This window comes from Podarcis pityusensis, assembly GCF_964106645.2.
Source record: "Podarcis pityusensis genome assembly, chromosome: 17".
Classification (NCBI taxonomy): Eukaryota; Metazoa; Chordata; class Lepidosauria; order Squamata; family Lacertidae; genus Podarcis; species Podarcis pityusensis.
The window spans coordinates 5,806,328-5,825,808 of NC_138042.1; the positions used below are offsets into that span (position 1 = coordinate 5,806,328).

At 46.8% G+C, this 19,481-nt stretch overlaps 1 protein-coding gene and 1 long non-coding RNA gene across 2 annotated transcripts in view; both read left to right on the forward strand.

Moving 5' to 3' along the window:
• The window catches only part of SLC38A5 (solute carrier family 38 member 5), a 52,188-nt gene extending 36,351 nt beyond the window's left edge, over positions 1–15,837 (forward strand). Inside the window, exons 11-16 of the mRNA XM_080988225.1 lie at positions 2,089–2,168; positions 2,955–3,055; positions 5,172–5,296; positions 6,002–6,146; positions 7,181–7,284; positions 8,382–15,837. Coding sequence (XP_080844351.1) covers positions 2,089–2,168; positions 2,955–3,055; positions 5,172–5,296; positions 6,002–6,146; positions 7,181–7,284; positions 8,382–8,486 — 660 coding nt within the window. The 3' untranslated portion in view covers positions 8,487–15,837. The remainder of the gene's footprint in view (positions 1–2,088; positions 2,169–2,954; positions 3,056–5,171; positions 5,297–6,001; positions 6,147–7,180; positions 7,285–8,381) is intronic.
• LOC308467006 overlaps positions 1–17,994 on the forward strand; it is a 41,704-nt gene extending 23,710 nt beyond the window's left edge. The window contains exon 2 of the long non-coding RNA XR_013981059.1: positions 17,257–17,994. This is a non-coding gene — a long non-coding RNA (uncharacterized lncRNA). The remainder of the gene's footprint in view (positions 1–17,256) is intronic.
• Positions 17,995–19,481: the final 1,487 nt, after the last annotated feature.

A 19,481-nucleotide genomic window follows, 5' to 3' on the forward strand; every position in this document is an offset into this window, starting at 1 on the left:
GATCAGAAGGTGGCGGTTCGAATCCCTGCGACGGGGTGAGCTCCCGTTGCCCTGTCTTGGCTCCTGACAACCTAGCAGTTCGAAAGCACACCAGTGCAAGCAGATAAATAGGTACCACTGGAAGGTAAACAGTGTTTCTGTGTGCTCTGGTTTCTGTTATGGTGTCCCATTGCGCCAGAAGCGGTTTAGTCATGCTGGCTGCATGACCTGGAAAAGCTGTCTGTGGGCAAACGCCGGTTCCCTCAGCCTGAAAGCGAGATGAGTGCCGCAACCCCATAGTCGCCATTGACTGGATTTAACTGTCCAGGGGTCCTTTACCTTTTACCTTTTACTTCAGAAATACAAGGAAAACATTTAACTTTCCAGTAAGTGAGGAAGAAGAATGCCAAGCAAACTTGAGTAAAAACTACTGGCTCACTTGGGCTTCCTATGGACAGAGGACTCCAAAAAGTTTGAGAAATTACAAAGCCAACCTCTGACAATTCTGTTTCCAAAATGTTTATGTAAACATCAGATACTGTAATTCTGGAATGAAGCTAGGATTACTTTTACTCATAAAACATAACAAGGTAGTTTAAACCAGGAATGGGCAACCTTTTCCATGAAGGGCCACTTCTCCTCAGGGGTGGCATACTAGTGGTGGGCAGGACTGGTGCAAAAAATGGGTGGAGCCCCTCCTTTTCTGGCACTCCCCTGGCACTCATTTTGCCCACTCTTCATTATGTGACCCTAAGGTCACAGGCTGCCAATTCCTGGTATGGACCTATTGAACTGGGGCCTGCTGAATTTTCCCTGCATAATTGACTGAGAAGTTTAAAAAAAGACAGTTTGTAAGTATAAACTTCAGGAACAGGTTTCATATTTAGGGACGAACTTCTCAGGTAATATCAGAACAGCCTTTGCTATAATTAATTCCCGTAATGCTATAATGGTGAAGAAGCCACTGCGAAGTTCATGGATGCAGATGAAGTATTTGATGCTTTAGAATGGTAATTTATCTTCTCACTTTTAGAAAGATTCAATCTGCAGAGATTGCCATGAATTCTCATATACCAGTTGTGAAGCAAAGGATGGCCAAATTCTAGTATGATGCCCCAGTGTCAAAACCTTACTATAATGGTAAGGCACAGGAAGGGAAAGAGCACAGAAAAATGTGTAAATATACACCTTCCATTTTGGAAATTTAAACATGGCATTGACGTCAATGTTTGCCATTGCTTTTCAGTTTTGCCAGTAGCTTACTTCTGAATTTGTAGCTCCTGTTTTCATTGCCCCAGTATGTTTAATAATAATAATAATAATAATAGTAAGAAGTAATAGATCCCAAAAATAATTCAATTCATTTTAGTGTTGTTTAATAGCAGGCGTAGAAACCTCCACTCCCCAGACCAAATACGGCTCATCAGGCCTCTGATTCCAGTCCAATTGGCTTCTGCATGTCACATTCTTGCCAGTACAGTGGTACCTCTGGTTACGAACTTCATTCATTCCGGAGGTTTGTTCTTAACCTGAAACCGTTCTTAACCTGAGGTACCGCTTTAGCTAATGGGGCTTCCTGCTGTTGCCACACAATTTCTGTCCTCATCCTGAGGTAAATTCTTAACCCGAGGTACTACTTCCGGGTTAGCAGAGTCTGTAACCCGAAGTGTTTGTAACCCGAGGTGTTTGTAACCCGAGGTACCACTGTATACAAGTCAGTCAGAATGGCAAAGCAAGGATAGGGTTTGTGTTGCTGTTCCATCAGCCCAATCAGCTGCCATTTCCACATTGCATGTGAGAAAGGGAGCCCCATTTGCACTGCACTGTATGGAGGTAAATGGGTGAGTGTGAATGGGTGAGCCAAAGTCCAATGCACAGAGCTTAACAAAGTGCTTGAGAGCCAGCTAGTTGTTGCGTGCTTGGAAACTGCAGTGCAAGAGTCTTTGTAGCTCCGGTAGCACCAAGCACTGTGCATTGAAACGGCTATTGGAGCAAGACGCATTCTGCCCTCCCTAAAAAAAAAACCCAGAAAGGATATGCTGGAAGTTCTGGGTTTCATATGTGGCAAGTGGAGTAGAGAATTGATTTATACTCCCTCTCCTTTCACAGACAGCCTACGCCATCCCCATCCTGGCATTTGCCTTTGTCTGCCATCCAGAAGTTCTGCCCATTTACACTGAGCTGCGCAGGTACGTAAACTGCAGGCATGATAGAAGGTTAAAAGAGGGGAAGCCTTTTCTTTTTCAGCACTTTAAAAGGGGGTAAGGAAGGAGGGAGGGTAGGAGAAAGTGCAAAAGATTCCTTTTTCCCCCCAAAGAAAAAGAAACATTGGACAGAAACTCTCCAAATGTAAGAAGAATCTGGCTGCTGGATCATGCCAGTGGGATAGTCCAGTATCCTGTGGCCAGACAAATACTGTGGACAAGCCCACAAACACGGCATGAGCCCAACAGCACTCTCCCCACTTGTTTCCTGCAATATGTTTCCCCAAACTACAGGGGTCTCTTCTAACTGGGGGAAAGCAGGGGGCTGGAATAGGAGGAGCACATCACAGGGGAGCAAGGACAGCCTTCTTGAACCCGGGATACTGCCTGGGGGTTGAATTCCCACCCAGCCATCATAAAACATCACCACACCCACTTGGAATCCAGCCAGTCATCGTCCCCAGGTCAAATAAGTGGTAGGCGCCCCTCTCTTTGGGAAATGAGAGGTTGCCCCAGAGGCCTCTGGGATACCCTCTCAGGTCTTGGAGGGGGAACCTTTTGTGTTTGCGTGCTGCATTTTGATTGGTGCTTGGGGACCAGCACTGACTGAGGGTTTCCATCTTGAATGGGATAGACCTCAAATCTCCATTGACTGGCAAGGGCTTGGGAGCCAGAAATCCTAGGTTCTGTTACCCCACACCGCTCTGAAAAGGGATTGGGGCTAAATATAGGTTATAAACAGTAGACGTGAACTCTCTGTGCCTTGCCTAGGGCCTCCAAACGTCGGATGCAGAATGTAGCAAATGTCTCCATCCTCGCCATGTTTGTCATGTACCTGCTGACCGCCATTTTTGGCTACCTCACTTTCTACGGTAAGGAACAACCTCCCTCAGTAGGTAATAATGGGAGACAAACCATTTAATTATCTTTCATGCACAGGAACAGAGAAGCGAACAGAGCCGTCCCTCCTATGAGGTAGACTGGTGCAGTAGCATCAGACTTCAAGGGTCATGAAACAGCAACACTTTGTTAGTTGCAGGTGGTGACCATTTTAGGCACATTTAATTGATGCGCAATCGCTGATGCACAGGTCCTTTTGGACCTGAAAGAATACGGAATGGGGGTGGGGCCTGTATTTAATTTACTATTGCTGTACAGTGGTACCTCAGTTTAAGAACAGTCCTGTTTACGAACGATTCAGTTTACGAACTCCGCAAAACCGGAAGTAGTGTCCCGGTTTGTGAACTTTACCTCAGTCTAAAAACGGAATCCGAACGGTGGAAGGGCACCGACGGCAGGAGGCCTCATTAGGGAAAGCGCACCTCAGTTTAAGAACAGTTTCAATTTAAGAACAGACTTCAGAAGAAGAAGAAGAGTTTGGATTTGATATCCCGCCTGAGTCTCAAAGCGGCTAACATTCTCCTTTCCCTTCCTCCCCCACAACAAACACTCTGTGAGGTGAGTGGGGCTGAGAGACTTCAGAGAGGTGTGACTGGCCCAAGGTCACCCAGCAGCTGCATGTGGAGGAGCGGAGACGCGAACCTTCCCCAGATTACAAGACTACCGCTCTTAACCACTACACCACACTGACTCTCGGAATGGATTAAGTGTGGAAACCGAGGTACCACTGTATAGTGTACACAGAATAACTTCCCCACTCAACGGTACACTCATGATAGGATGCACTTCTAGAACATTACAGTGGTACCTCGGGTTAAGTACTTAATTCGTTCCGGAGGTCCATTCTTAACCTGAAACTGTTCTTAACCTGAAGCACCACTTTAGCTAATGGGGCCGCCGCGCCGCCGGAGCACATCCTGAAGCAAAGTTCTTAACCCGAGGTACTATTTCTGGATTAGGGGAGTCTGTAACCTGAAGTGTATGTAACCTGAAGTGTATGTAACCCGAGGTACCACTGTATATCGGATACAAAATAAAAAATGAGTTGCACAACTGGTTGGTCTTCCTGCACTTGCATGTTTTTTGTGCAAACCAAGTTGAAAGAAAAGGTGTACACGTTCTTTTTTTGAGCATGCAGGCAACTGTCATAAAAAAAATTCCTAAGGGAATGTGTGCAGATCCTGTTTGGTTCAACTCCTGTCATGCTGGGGGCAAGGCAGATGGGAAGCAATCTTTAGGTAGCACAAAAAGTAGAGTCTTTTATTGGCTCAGAACAAGACTGACATGAAAACTTTTCATTGGTCTAGGAGTATCACATGATGCGCTCTGCCCCCCCCCCCGGTAAGATGCTTCCTGGCCGGACTGGCTCATACTGAGTCTGACCATTGGTCTGTCTGGTTCAGCATTGTTTACATCAAGGGTGGCCAACCTTTTTATGCCAGGGAACAGACTTGGAATTTCAAGAAAGTGTCACGAGCATCAGTCACAAAATGGCTGTCATGAGGACACAGTATATTTATCACAAAATGGCTGCTGTGGGGTGTGCATGACACAAAATGGCTGCCACGGGTGTGACATAAAGGCTTCAGCATTGGAGAGGCTGAGCAGGAAGAGTGAACTGTCATTCACAGTGGATTTTTGAGGGGGTATTTATGGACACCTGTTGTGGGTTCCATGGGAGATGCTGGTGGGCACATTGGCAAACTTGGGCACCATGTTGGAAGTCTTATTGGAAACAATTTGGCAGGGTTTCAGACAAGTCTTTCCCAGCCCTACCTAAAGATGATGTGGATTGAACCTGGGATTTTGTGCATAAAAAGCACACGCCCTCTCTCTCGTTGCGCTACATCTCTTCCTTTCCTGGCCAAAGATTGATGCTGGCACAAAGCCTGAATCCACACCCCGATGTCACTCCTGTCTCCAGCTCAAGATCTTTTGCCAGCTTGAGAACTAATGGCATCCTAAAGTACCCTTTTAAGGACCTTTCTGAAGTCCCAGTCAAAAGCCCTCCCATCTGGCCCCAGACCCTGTCGTTTCACGTCCGCCACCTCTCGGACTGATGAGTATATCTCTTCTCCTTTCTGGCAGAGAGTGTTGAAGCAGAGATGCTGCACACTTATATCAAAGTTGACGCCATGGACAAGCTCATTCTCTCTGTGCGGTTGGCTGTGCTGATGGCTGTGACACTCACGGTGCCTGTGGTTCTGTTCCCGGTAAGAGATTGCCTTTTTCATCCCCTTTTGCAGCGTCAAATGGCTTTCCTCCCCAAAGCACCTGCAGTTAGTTTCTCCAGTCTGCCTCCCTTCCTCTCTCTCTGCCATCCCAATTCAGTGTCAGAAGCATTCTGAGGTTGGGAATGAGGCAACTTTTGGCCCTCCAGCTGTTGCTGAACTACAAGTCCCACCAACTCCAGCTGGTCAGCGCTGATGGGACTTGTCGTTCAGCAACATCCGGGGAGCCAGAAGATTTCAAACATCTGATTTAGGCACTGGCTTAAACCAGGCTTTCCCTGAGAGGTGATCCAGCTATGGTCGATCTGCTGATCTGATCTGTTGCTCGATTGATGCTTTCTGTATTTGTTTTATCAATGTAATTTAATTGTTGTTGTTTGCTACCATGATGTGTATCTAGGCATTGACAGTACAGGGATTTCTTTGCAAATACATAAAAATAAATGGGAGCAGCTATTAAAGCCCCTGCCATTGAGCAAAGACAACCCAGTGCCCTGTAAAGGCTAATATTGATCCTGGAATAAGGCGCCGTAACAGGCTATTGGTTGTTTTTGCCGTGGCAGAGAGATAAAGCTAAAAACCTTGGAGACTTGCATTTGAACAGCGAGTGACAGAGATCTCTTGCGTATCCCTTAGTGCCTCTTTGCCCAGTATAGCTCACACTCTCATTCCCACCACCCACCACAGATCCGCAGGGCCATCCAGCAGCTGCTGTTTCACAAAAAGGATTTCAGCTGGGTCCGCCATGTCATCATTGCCTGCTGCCTCCTCGTTATTGTCAACCTTCTTGTCATCTTCGTGCCAAACATCAAGGACATTTTTGGAGTCATTGGTATGTATGACCTGTGTTAGGAAGGCGTAGCAGAGGGGCTCGGGGCTGGGCTTCACCTTAACATTCATGACGTGATCAGCAACCTCACAAGCTGTTTTTAAAAACTGGATATTGGGTGCCTGGAAGTGAGCAGGGTTTAGCATGCGGCAGTGAGTTTTAGAGTTTGTGGATGGGGAACCTCGCATTTGTGTCTGGATTGTTTTTTTTATATATAAACATATCATTTCCAACAATCATTTAACATAACTTCTTACCTTATACAACATTTTATGCTTCCGTCAACAACCTCTGATGATTTTCCGTTCTTTATCACTTACTCTGCATTTCTTAATTTCTCTATTACTCTTAATTATCATTAACTAATAATTCTCCTCATAGTCTTTCTTGCAATATTTCAAATAGTCCTCCTTACAGAACCTCTTGCAGTCCTACTAGCGTAATATGTTCATTACAATTGCTTTTCAAATAGTTCATATATTTACTCCAGTCTTCTAAGAATCTCTGGTCCCGTAGGTTTCGAATCCTTCATGTTAATTTATCTAATTCTGCATAGTCCATTAATTTCACCCGCCGTTCTTCTTTCGTCGGTAATTCTTCTTGCTTCCATTTTTGTGCCAATAAGTGTGTGTAGATTGTTGGAGCGGGTGGGGTGAGTGATTTTCTTGAGATCGTGCCGGGGAGGGAATGGTGTCCTGTTTTGGAGAGTCTCTTAAAGGATTGACCCTCTGACCTGGAGACTGGGACTCATTCTTTGCTCCTTGGTGTGGTCTGCTCCCTGAGCTGTTCGACTGGCAAGGTGACATGGGAAGCCTTTGGTTCCTTCGCGGGGGGGGGGGTGGAATGTGCCTTTGAGAGCCCTGGTGCTGCAGAACCCGGTTTCAGGGGCTACTGTCTGCCAGACTCTGATTCAGGGATCCTTTGATCACCAACATCAGACTCAGAATCAGGATGTGATGCTGCTTTGAATGTATGGCAGAGATGTTAACCTAGGATACCCAAGAATATGTTCCCTTTTCTGACTCTTCCCGCCTCAGGAGCCACGTCGGCCCCCAGCCTCATCTTCATCCTCCCAAGCATCTTCTACATCCGCATTATCCCCAACGAGAAAGAGCCTCTGAGATCCAGATCCAAAATCCAGGTACCAGATGCTGGCCGGTGGATGGGAATGTGAGAGGCCCCATTAGAGGGAAGGGAAAGTGGTTCAACGTGGTAAGCCAAAGGAAATGGGGACAGGAGCTCAGTCAAGGATGAGATGAGCCCATGGGAGGCCAGGTGAAAGTGTAGCTGTTCCAAGCTTTTCTTGGCTGAAAATGCGTTTATTTGTATCCTGCTTTTCAGACAGTTCACCTCCATTAAAAGAGAGAGAGAGAGAGAGAAGCCCTGTCGATGAGTTTGCAAAGATATACAAGGGAAGGGAATAGGTAGCATAGCTGTCAACTTTTCCCTTTTCTTGCGAGGAATCCTATTCGGAATAAGGGAATTTCCCTTTAAAAAAGGGAAACGTTTACAGCTATGCTAGGTAGAGAGGAAGGGGATTCAAGCTAAGATTGAGCTAAGGTAGCAAGAGAACAGCTTGGGGGTTCTAGGCTGTGGGAGACACCTGTTCACCCATGAAACTTCCAAGCCTAGTTTGTTGAAGACATGCAATTGGTCTGCCACTCCTTCTAGCTGCCCATAAAAAATCATTTTAGCAATTGTCAACAAAATCACAGCTGGTTTTCAAGTCTCTCTGAGACTCCTTAGACACCGTAGTAAGGCATGTAAAAGGTATATATAAAAGGTAGAATGTACCATATAAAAGGTAGAATGAGGCTGAATCCAAGAACTAACATGGCAAGTGGGATACTCATTTCCAAGTAGGGGGATAGCCCCCTCTTTCCCTCCCTATTTAGAACATGCAGCCCCTCCCTCTCTCCCCACTGAAGCTTGCAAGGTACTGTATTTTTTGCTCTATTAGACACATTTTTCCCCTCCTAAAAAGTAAGGGGAAATGTGTGTGCGCCTTATGGCGCGAATGCAGGCTGCGCAGCTATCCCAGAAGCCAGAACAGCAAGAGGGATCGCTGCGCAGTGGTCCCTCTTGCTGTTCTGGCTTCTGGGATTCAGAATATTTTTTTTCTTGTTTTCCTCATCCAAAAACTAGGTGCGTCTTATGTCTGGTGCATCTTAGAGAGCGAAAAATACAGTAATTGGAACTGGACGGCGGGTATCATGCCTTCCTCTTTGTCCTTCACAGGCTGCCTGCTTTGCTGCCCTTGGCTTCGTTTTCATGGTGATGAGCCTGAGTTTCATCATTGTCGACTGGGTAACGACAGGGAAGAGCAGCGGAGTGGGGCACTAACCCCCTCCGTCCCCCCAAAGACACAGTGGTTCTTACCAGGGAGGACCATTTCCTGACAGAGACGTGCCATTGCCCCCTCCTGTTCACCCTCGCTCATCCTGGAACGACACCTCCTGTCCATCGCTGTGGGGAAGTGACGGAAGGAACCCTTCGTGGTCATGACAAAGTAACCTGGAACGGCATGGGTGGGGAGCTTCTCTTTGGTCCTTCTGGGCTCTGGGGCCACGAAACAGGTGATCAGAAAGAGGCTGCCCGTTGCCACGGAGCTAGCATAAGCTCTCCTCGTTGGTCAGTTTTGGTGCTATGACAACACAAGTGACCGTTACATGCTTTCAGCTCCTATGGTAGGAGCACAGAGCTCCTGGCCTTCTTTTCCTCTTTGGCAGTCAGGCCGTGGCCAGCCATTGCTTGTCACAAGAAAACTGCATGGAGTTTTGGGTTTACACTTTTTTGTGGGGGGCGGGGGTGGGTCCAGGATAATAGCGCTCTCTCGCACGCTCTCTGTCTGTCTCAGCATTTCGTCATCGTTGCTTTTACGGGAGGATACTCTGGGCGTCCCTCTTTTGTCATTGCAGCAGTGGTGCCCGGCTGTCTCCTGTGTCTTGTTGCCAAGCATGCAAACGGGCTCCTGCTCTTTTTGCTGCCATGGGGGCAGAGCCTCCACCTCACTTCTCTGTTCCTCTGCCTGGTACCAACTATGCCCGCTGTGCCTGGGGGGTTGTGGCCCCAAGTTGGAGTGCCAAAAGCCAACGGTGCCCCTAGTGGACAATCTAATTTATTTGCTCATATTTAATTTGGACCTAGGGACGCGGGTGGCGCTGTGGGTTAAACCACAGAGCCTAGGACTTGCCGATCAGAAGGTCGGCGGTTTGAATCCCCACGACGGGGTGAGCTCCCGTTGTTCGGTCCCTGCTCCTGCCAACCTAGCAGTTCGAAAGCACTTCAAAGTGCAAGTAGATAAATAGGTGCCGCTCCGGCGGGAAGGTAAACGGCGTTTCCGTGCGCTGCTCTGGTTCGCCAGAAGCGGCTTAGTCGTGCTGGCCACATGACCCGGAAGCTGCACGCCGGCTCCCTCGGCCAATAAAGCGAGATGAGCGCCGCAATCCCAGAGTCGGCCACGACTGGACCTAATGGTCAGGGGTCCCTGGACCTAACTTGGACCTAATTTGGACCTAATTTGGACCTAATTTGGACCTGGCTACCAGACCAAAGATTACAAAGATAACCACCCTGGTGTCGTCATACTTGGTGTCAGGGTTTCTGTTTTTTTCCTGATAGGCCCGAGGTCTGGGGTGTTGAAACGAGGGAGGGTGGGCAGACTGGACTCCTGGGCACCCTCTTCCCAGCTCTTAGGTGGATGTGGTGTTACAGCAGGAGGTTTGGAAACAAGGTGTTGAAGGTAGCAGGAGGGAACTGGCTTGGTGGAGTCCCCTCATCTCGTTGCTTAGGAGAAGGTCCTTGTGCTGTCCTCTTGCAGAGCAATGTTGGATTTCTCCTAAGGCCACCCAGGAAAGATTAATTCTTCTTAATACTGAAATGCTGCCAGGTTGATTCCCTTTGGAAAACTCCCTGGGCTACACTATTGACTATCCTAACATTAGGTTGGGGCTTCTCTCGTTTGCCCTTTTCAGGGCTCCTGAGGCAGCTTTTCCGCAGCACAATGCATTACAATTGACACTAATGTACAGTGAGCATGAAAAGGTCCGGCTGATGGACAATTCAAGCAAACCAAGGAGAAATGTTTACGCTACGGGTATTTCCGTATTAGGACCTTAGTATGGACCTTTGTTTACGAGCTTTTCATGGCAAATCTACATGATGGCATCGTCAAATTGTCTTCCTTCTGCAATTTTTACCTATGCAACTTCCTTCTGTCTTCTTTCAGACTACAGTTTTTTTAAAAAAAATTAAAACAGGATTGTAGGGCAGTCTTTACACTTGCGGATCACCTTAAGCACTATTTTCCCACCTGCTATAAAGATGCCATTGTGACCTTTCTGGTCTGTGACATTTTAGCCAGCTGTCAATCTTCTAATTTGCTCCTTCTGCCTATGCTCTTTTTAAAAAATTAAAATAGTTACGCAAAAGCACTTAAATGAAAAAGGTACTTTAGTGTTGTTGGTTTTTTAAAAACAAAACCAGACGCCACACACTGCCATTCTCCTTTTCGTATTCAGTGCCGTTTGATTTCTTTGGTGTTGTTTTTAATTTAGTTTTTTTCTTACTTTATAACACTGAAGTGATCTTGCAATGACGCTGAATTTTTACAAAGCACTTTAGCCCGTATCTTTTACAAAAATGATTCAAGAATCAATTGGAGGCAATTGCTGTAAGATGCTATTCTCGGGTGAATTGTTGCTCCCTTTTTTGTATGGTTGTGTTAGGTGTAAACAGAACATGCGCAGAAATTGCAATTTCCTCCCCCTCCAAAGCACGGGAAGCCCATTGCAGTTCTGCATGCAGCTTAAAGCAGAAGTGCTTGGTCAGTGTTGAGAGCCACCAGCCTGTAAGTACCGTATTTTTCGCCCTATAGGACGCACTTTTCCCCCTCCAAAAATGAAGGGGAAATGTTTGTGCGTCCAATGGGGTGAATGCAGGCTTTCGCTGAAGCCTGGAGAGTGAGAGGCGTCGGTGCGCACCGAACCCTCTCGCTCTCCAGGCTTCAGGAAGCTATCCGCAAGTTTTGCGAGCCCGGTGGGAGTTCCCGCGAGCTCGCAAGGCTTGCGGGCAGCAGCCTGCAGCCCGAAGCACGGGGCGCGCTCCGGAGGGCGCCCTGTGCTTCGCGCAGATGTCTGCAAGCCTTGCGAGTCCGGCGGGAGTTGCCGCCAGGCTCGCAAGGCTTGCAGATAGCAGCCTGTTCTGGGGGCTGGGGTCAGAAATAAATTTTTATTTATTTATTTCCCCCCCCCTAAAAAAAACGAGGTGCGCCCTATGGGCCAGTGCGCCCTATAGGGTGAAAAATACGATACCTTATGATATTTCCCCATTCCATGCCATTTCCTCCTCTTCCTGCACCCTTTCCTCCAGCCTGGAATCCTTTCTTCATTTTCTCTTTGAACCTTGTTGCAAAACCACAGCAGAGAGCTGAACTACAGCCTGCTAGAGCCCCGATGTATTTTGCCAGTTGGGTCAGAGCAGTCCCTACGGGGTGGCATGGCCGTTCTCAGACAGTGGTGTTTTAAAGGCAGCAAATTACCAACTATAGCCTTCATTTCTGCCGGTGTGCCAGAGGGGAAAGGGGATTGCGCCCAGTGTGTATTACACACTGGACGTTTAGCGTCAAGGTGAAATGAAGCAGTGAAATGGAAACTGGGTTTCCATCCTCTTCTGTCGAATTCCCTTTGCCCGTCTGGCGAAGAACTGTGCCAGGGCAGTTTTCTAGATCTGGAACCTTCTCCACTTCAGTGTCCTGTCTCTTCTTTCTTCTCCATTTATTTTGTCTTTTCCTCCTCATTTGTCCACCCCTTTTTTACACAGATATCAGAAATCATCCTGGCCTCCGTGCCAGTACCCAAGGATGCTGCCGTTACCATGGTGACAACGCTTCCTTTATTTCTCCATGTATTAATGTTCCTTTGAGTGGTGTTGTGCGAGTGTTGAACTAGTTGTGGCCGTGCCTTGCTATTGCTGGTGGGTGGCAATCTGTGAAGGCTGGTCAGCAGCCGCAACTGGTAACCACTTAGAATCATGGACTTGAAAGGGATCTCAAAAGATAATCTAGTTCAGTGTGATGCAGGAAATCCACTGCTGTGGCACCTCTGATAAGTGACTGTCCTGCATCTCCTTTGGAACCTCTTAAGAAAGGAGAGTACACTATGTTCCAAGGCAGCATGGGGACAGCTTGTATGGTCAGGAAGTTCTTAACGTTTAGTCAAAAATCCTCATTTTTGTTTTTGAATTCTCTGGTTTGGATCCTACCTTCTGGAGTGACAGGCAACAAATTAATTTCATCATCTATGGGTGATAGAACTAATTCATGCCTTCCAAATACTTGAAGGTGGCTAGCAGATTGCCTTCTATGTACAGTGGTACCTCGGGTTACAGACACTTTGGATTACAGACGCTTTGGGTTACAAACTCCACTAACCAGGAAGTAGTTGTTCCAGGTTAAGAAATTTACCCCAGGACAAGAACAGAAATTGCATGCCAGCGGCAGCGGGAGGCCCCATTAGCAAAAGCATGCTTCAGGTTAAGAACCATTTCAGGTTGAGAATGGACCTCTGGAACGAATTAAGTTCTCAACCCAAGGTACCACTGTACTGTGGAGATGGTGGTCACCATATCTCAGGGATGGCAAACCAGACATTGCTGGACTGCAACTCCCATCACCCCGATGGTTGCCCTTACTGGCTGGAGTAGGTGGGAGTTGGGGACAGATACCCCATCCCAAGCCTATCACCACATGTTCCCAGGCTTGATTTGAAAATAGTACATGATGATAAATCTCCCCTGGACCACGTTTCCTCTATCATCCATAATAAGCCATCAGTAACATATCTAAAACCAATGTTTTAGATGCATTAAACTATATCTGCTTCTTTTACCTGCCTCCATTAACTTAACGGCAATCTTGGGAGCTCAATATTTTCTATTTTCTATTTCTTTCTAGCTTTTCTTCTTCTTTTAATTGGACAGATTGGGAACTGAGATCTTTGGTGGCTTAGTTTAATGGTCTTGTCTCACTTTCTTTTTTTGGTAAATCTTATTTATTGATTTTGCACACACAAAAAGCAAGAAAAAAGCAAAACAAAAAAGACCATAAATTATCCATTGATTTCCCATCCTCCCCTTCCATGGTTTCAATATTTACCTTTAGATGTGGCATATTTCGCATATCCTATTCAATGCATACATTTTAACCTATTTATCTCAATAATTAACGCTGATGCTCATATTTCAAGTCCTGCTCGCGTTTTCATCTTGCTATAATAGTTCTTTAAATGCTCAACAAAAGGTCTCCAGTCCTCAAGGAATTTTCCATCATTTGGTCTCTAATCTTTGCTGTTAATCTTGCCAGTTCTGCATACTCCATTGTTTTCAAAAGCCAATTTTCCTTTGTTGGAACCTCTCCTTCTTTCTATCTTTGGTCTTTGGGCATACAATATTTGTGCTCCTGTTGTTATATACATAAATAAGTTAGCCAATTCTTTTGATACATCGTTATTTATAATTCCTAAAAGAACAGCTTTGGGTTTCTTGGGAAACGATCAACTTGAACATCTTTTTAATCTCATTATATATCATTTCGCAATAGTCTTGACTCAATTTCATTAGAGTTGTGCATTCTCTTAACAGATACCATGACGTGCCATGTAATTCCTGCTGCTATAATACCTAATTTGGGGAGGGGGGACTTTTTAAGAATCATAAGCATTGCAGAAGACCTTATTTAATCTTCTGCTCAGTGTAGGAAATCCAGAGATCTAGAACATCTCTTAACAGATGACTGTGTCTGCTTGAAGACTTCCAGCCAGAGAGCCTGCCCCATTGGTTCCATTGTCAAAGTGCTTTTGCGTCCAAGAGGTTTCTCCTAATGTTAACCCAAAATCTACCCTCCTGTAACTTAAGCCCCTGATATCTAGTCCTGTTCTTTAGGACTTCAGTCTTCGTCCTATTCCTGTGAGCATAACATGTATGCCCAAGTTGTTACTTACTATTCACATGGCACCATCAATGTACTTGGTGTAACCTAAGCAATAATAATAATAAAATAGGTCCCTGCCACAAAGAGCTTACAAATACAGGATTTAGATTAAATCGGAAATGATTAAGCTAGCAATATTAGGGTTCCTACAACTTGCAGAAGGAGGGGTTTTTATCAGAGGTTTCTTGCATACTCAGATGTTATAAAAGCCGGGACAGCTATATCTGCCAAAATACCTACACAACTTTTTAAAAGTACAGTGGTGCTTCAGGTTACAAACGCTTCAGGTTACAGACTCCACTAACCCAGAAGTAGTACCTCGGGTTAAGAAATTTACTTCAGGATGAGAACAGAACAGAGAACAGAAATAGTGTGGCCCCATTAGCTAAAGTGGTACCTTGGGTTAAGAGCACTTTCAGGTTAAAAATGGACCTCCAGAACGAATTACGTTCTTAACTAGAGGTACCACTGTACAAGAACTCTAATGATGAAAGACTGGCCATTCCCAGGTTAACAGGGTAGTCTTGTGCATGTGAAGTAAGCTTCATTTAGTTCCAAGGGACTTGCTACTAAGTATGGTTGCATAGGATTGCACATAAACTACCGTATTTTTCGCCCTATAGGACGCACTTTCCCCCCTCCAAATATGAAGGGGAAATGTGTGTGCATCCTATGGGGCGAATGCAGGCTTTCGCTGAAGCCTGGAGAGCGAGAGGGGTCGGTGCACACCGAACCCTCTCGCTCTCCAGGCTTCAGGAAGCTATCCGCAAGCCTTGGGAGCCCACGGGACTTCCCGCCGGGTTCCCAAGGCTTGCGGACAGCAGCCTGCAGCCCGAAACCTGGGGAGCACAGTGGAGCGCACTTCGGGCAGCTCTCCGCAAGCCTTGGGAGCCCAGTGGGACTTCCCGCCGGGTTCCCAAGGCTTGTGGATAGCAGCCTGTTCTGGGGGCTGGGGTCGGGGGAAGCTCGGGCTTCCCCCGCCCCAGCCCCGCGCCTGGGGGGGAAATAATTTTTTTTCTTTATCCCCCCCCCCAAAAAACCTAGGTGGGCCCTATGGGCCAGTGTGCCCTATAGGGCAAAAAATACAGTACTTTCCAGATCTGAAAGAGCCCACAACTCTGTGATCCACCTGCAAAGCGTCCCTGGGGACAGAGCTTCTAAGTAGAAGTATAATTATCACGGATCTTCTCATACAGTGATAAGAATTGTCGATTCTTGTGGGCACCCTACCTGTCCTGTTCCATTTTACCTCCACAATATACTTTTATTTGGGGCAGTCTTTAGCAAATGGGTGTTCTGGCTAGAGGTTTTCTTCTGAGTTTGCCTTCCAGTTTGTGTTGTTTTCACTTCCTTTGTGCACAGGTTGCCTCTGTCTACCCAGAGCCCCTCCATATGGGCGTTTTATCACAGGTGTGCTCTGTTGCATGCTCTTGACACAGTAATGCATTAACAGTGGATTTTTCCTGCTTTAGTTTCTTGCGTGATGCTTGCCCAGCGCAACCACATTTTTGCCACAAATAACCTATAACACATCAGTTGTGGTATAAACAGTTGTGGGATTTCAGCAGGAAGTTACGGGATACTCACTGATTGGAAATGAAGCAGCGTGACCACCCCAAAATTTTTGCAGGCACACACAGTATTGATTCTGTACAACCACAAATAATAATGAATGCACAGTAAAACGGATGCCTTGGGCCGGGTTAAGTTGTATGTACTGTTCCTATCAGATGACCTCAACATGTGGACCTATTTAACAGAAACTTGTTACAGTACTTGATCTACTACACACATGTTTGCTAGTATGTATACTCAGCTTTGAAATCCTGAAACTGTACAGTGTTTGTGAGCTTTGGAAATGCACACTTTGAAGTGAAGATTTCCATACAAGTGGTGTCCTCTCCTGAAACCGTGGTAACCATGGCTGCTTGCTGTCCATCCCACTCAAGGGGGAGCTACTTGTCCACACAACATAGTCTACCTGATTTCATCTGACATATATTGCGGAACACATCCTGCATCGCTTCAAAAGCCATGCCACTGCTACTTCTAGGTGCCCAGTGGTGACCTAGAGGCCTCCCGAAACCTATGTCTCTTTTCACCCGAGGAGTGCTGTATATTTTGCCCTTGAGGTGTTCGCCATCCCATTGCTGAGTCCACCAGATGGTCATTTTGAAACACCAGAGGAGAGAAGAAGCCTATCACAGTTGTCTAGACCAGTGGTTTTCAACCAGTGTGCCGTGGCACCCTGAGGTGCCTTGAATGGTGGTCAGGGGTGCCATGGGCAACACTAGCCTCCGTCCCTCTTTCCTTCCCTCCCTCTTCTGATGCCCTCTTGTTTAAGGTTGCCAGACGTCTCTGTTTCCCAGGGACAGTCCCTGGATTTACAAATCAGTCCCCATACAAAATCCACTGAAGTTGAAAAGTGTCCTTGGATTCATTGAAAAAATCTGGTAACCTTACTCTTGTTTCTCTGCCTCTCAAAGGCTTGCACAGCTGTTTGTTGCAGCAGCCCTGGCTGCAAGCTCCCCAGGCGAATGGTGCCTCTGGGGCTGGCCGGGGGGGCTGGTTGCCAGGAGCTGAGGCAGCCTCGGAGTAAGCAATCGGGCAAGGGAGCCCATTCAGCCAGTCCACCAGCCCTTGCTGTTGGGAATGGGCAGAGAAATGGGACGCCTGGCAGGCAGTGGCTGCACTGGCCTTTCTTGTGCTTGCTGTGTGAAAGGCCTGCATGGGAGGCTGAATGCCTGGTGCTGAAGGAAGCCTTTCCACCTTGCAGGCCTGGCAGCACCCACTGCTGCCTCCCCAGGTAAGGTGCTGGCCTCACATTCACCTTTGGCCAGTCTCTGTTGAGCCACTAAGGCAGGGGACATCCTCTTCCCAGGCTCCTGTGGGGCAGTGTGAGAAGGCACCTCTCTTTGGGGCAGATGGGGCAGCTCAGAGACCAAGGGCGGTGACAGTGGCTGCCCAGAGGTCTTCCAAGGAGAGTGGAGAGGAGGCTGAGGGAACCCTCCACAAGGGAGGGTATTTGAAAAAGGGTGAGAGGCTGCCAGCTCTGCAGGGAAAGGGTGACAGAACTGGGCTCCTGAACCTCACAGGGGTGCAACAGAAAGAACGTACAGGTTACAGGTTACAGATGCTTCAGGTTACAGACTCCGCTAACTCAGAAATAGTACCTCGGGTTAAGAACTTTGCTTCAGGATGAGAACAGAAATTGCAGTGCGGCGACAGCAGGAGGCCCCATTAGCTAAAGTGGTACCTCAGGTTAAGAACAGTTTCAGGTTAAGAACAGACCTCCAGAACGAATTAAGTTCTTAACCCGAGGTACCACTGTAGTTGGTCAAGGGAGCCGCAGACACAAAAAGGTTGAAAACCTCTGGCCTAGATAGTAGTTGCTGCCTTCTTCCAGGTCTAGTTAGACTGGGACCAGAAGCAAGGAGAATGCTAGTTAGGGCACCTGTCTGAGAGCATCCACCTCCACTGAGCCAATCACCCGGATGGAGGATCCATTTGTACCATTGATGGGATAGGCCTCTCTCTCACACTTTACCTGTTCAGATCCCCGCCTTTATTTTTCTCCCAGCTTCATACGTATATCTCACTACAAACGCACCTTCCCCACTCGCGTCCAGGTGACCTCTTAACTTTCTGTCCTTCCCTTCTCCCCGTGTCTGAAAATCTCTGGAAGTTTTTTACGTAGACTCAAGGGCTCTGTTTCTGCTTGGGGGTAGGGGAGGGATTTGGATTTAAGGGAGGAGGGAACACAAATTCAAAATGTGAAATGGATGTAAGGACACAGTATTTGTATAATTTTGGAATTCAATAAAGAATGACTGACTTTCCATTGAGGCAGTCTGAATGCTTTTACGTATGTGTTTTTTTATTTTATTTTTAATGTTTACATACTGCCTTTTAGGTATACGACCTTCCAAAATAGTTTTTCAGACTTTTGTACATGTGTGCACATGTAATTTATACATGCAAACAATCATATTCGCTCATACATCCATTGTGAATCAACAAAGGAGGCAGGAGGAAAGAGTACATTGTTTTTGTGCTGTCTTTCCTATTTTAATATCAGGGAATTTGTTTTATTTATTTTATTTTTAAATATTTCTGCACTGCTTCTCTAGGCAAATGCCCATCCAAAGTAGTTTACCTCAGTCAAAACTGCAATTATTATTATTATTATTAGTGTGTACACCCACCATTACAGAAAACATATGGAATAAGACCTACCCAGCCTCTATTTAGCAAAAGGAACAAAAATGACTTGGGGGAAGGCCATCCGAAACAAGTCTTTTAAGGCCTGCTGACCCTGATGTGTAGCCCTCGGCCACAGTTCTGCTGAGAAGGAGTTCTAAGTCTATGCAGCTACCATGGAGAAGACCCCCCCCCCATGGTCACCCAGCTCATGGATCTAAGGGGATGGCCATCCGAAGAGGACAGCATGGTACAGGTACAAATGCAGGTGGGCACATAAGTAGCTCAACCAATGAGGGCTTCAGAGGTTAAGACCAGCAATCTAAATAGAACGGTGTAGAGGTGGAGCATCTCAGGGGCTCAGGGGTCAAAAGTGCCCCTTGAGACTCTTCCCAGGCCACATCCTTGATAAGCCCAGGTTCATATGATCTTGAGTGTTTCTCCCTGGCTGCAGATGTGTTGAATTCTAGATCATGCTTCTCAGTTGCCTGGATGAAGGTCAGGTGTGAGTGCCTCTGTTCCCACTCCTAAAGGTTTGTCCGAATGGGTGTGTGTGTGTGCTGTAAATGAACACAGTCTGGGTCACAGCTTTCATCTTTACCAATTATTATTATTATTATTTATTATTTATACCCCGCCCATCTGGCTGAGTTTCCCCAGCCACTCTGGGCGGCTCCCAATCGAGTGTTAAAAACAATACAGCATTAAATATTAAAAACTTCCCTAAACGGCTGCCTTCAGATGTCTTAAAAATAGGATAGCTGCTTATTTCCTTGACATCTGATGGGAGGGCATTCCACAGGGCGGACACCCTGTAACCTCACTTCTCGTAATGAGGGAACTGCCAGAAGGCCCTCGGAGCTAGATCTCAGTGTCTGGGCTGAATGATGGCCGGGGGGCGGGGGGAGATGCTCCTTCAGGTATACTGGGCCAAAGACGTTTAGGGCTTTAAAGGTCAGCACCAACACTTTGAATTGTGCTCGGAAATGTACTGGGAGGCAATGCAGATCTATAAGGACCGGTGTTATATGGTCCCAGCGGCTACTCCCAGTCACCAGTTTAGCTGCCGCATTCTGGATTAATTGTAGTTTTTGGGTCACCTTCAAAGTCCTACGTAGAGCACATGGCAGTAGTCTAAGCGGGAGATAACT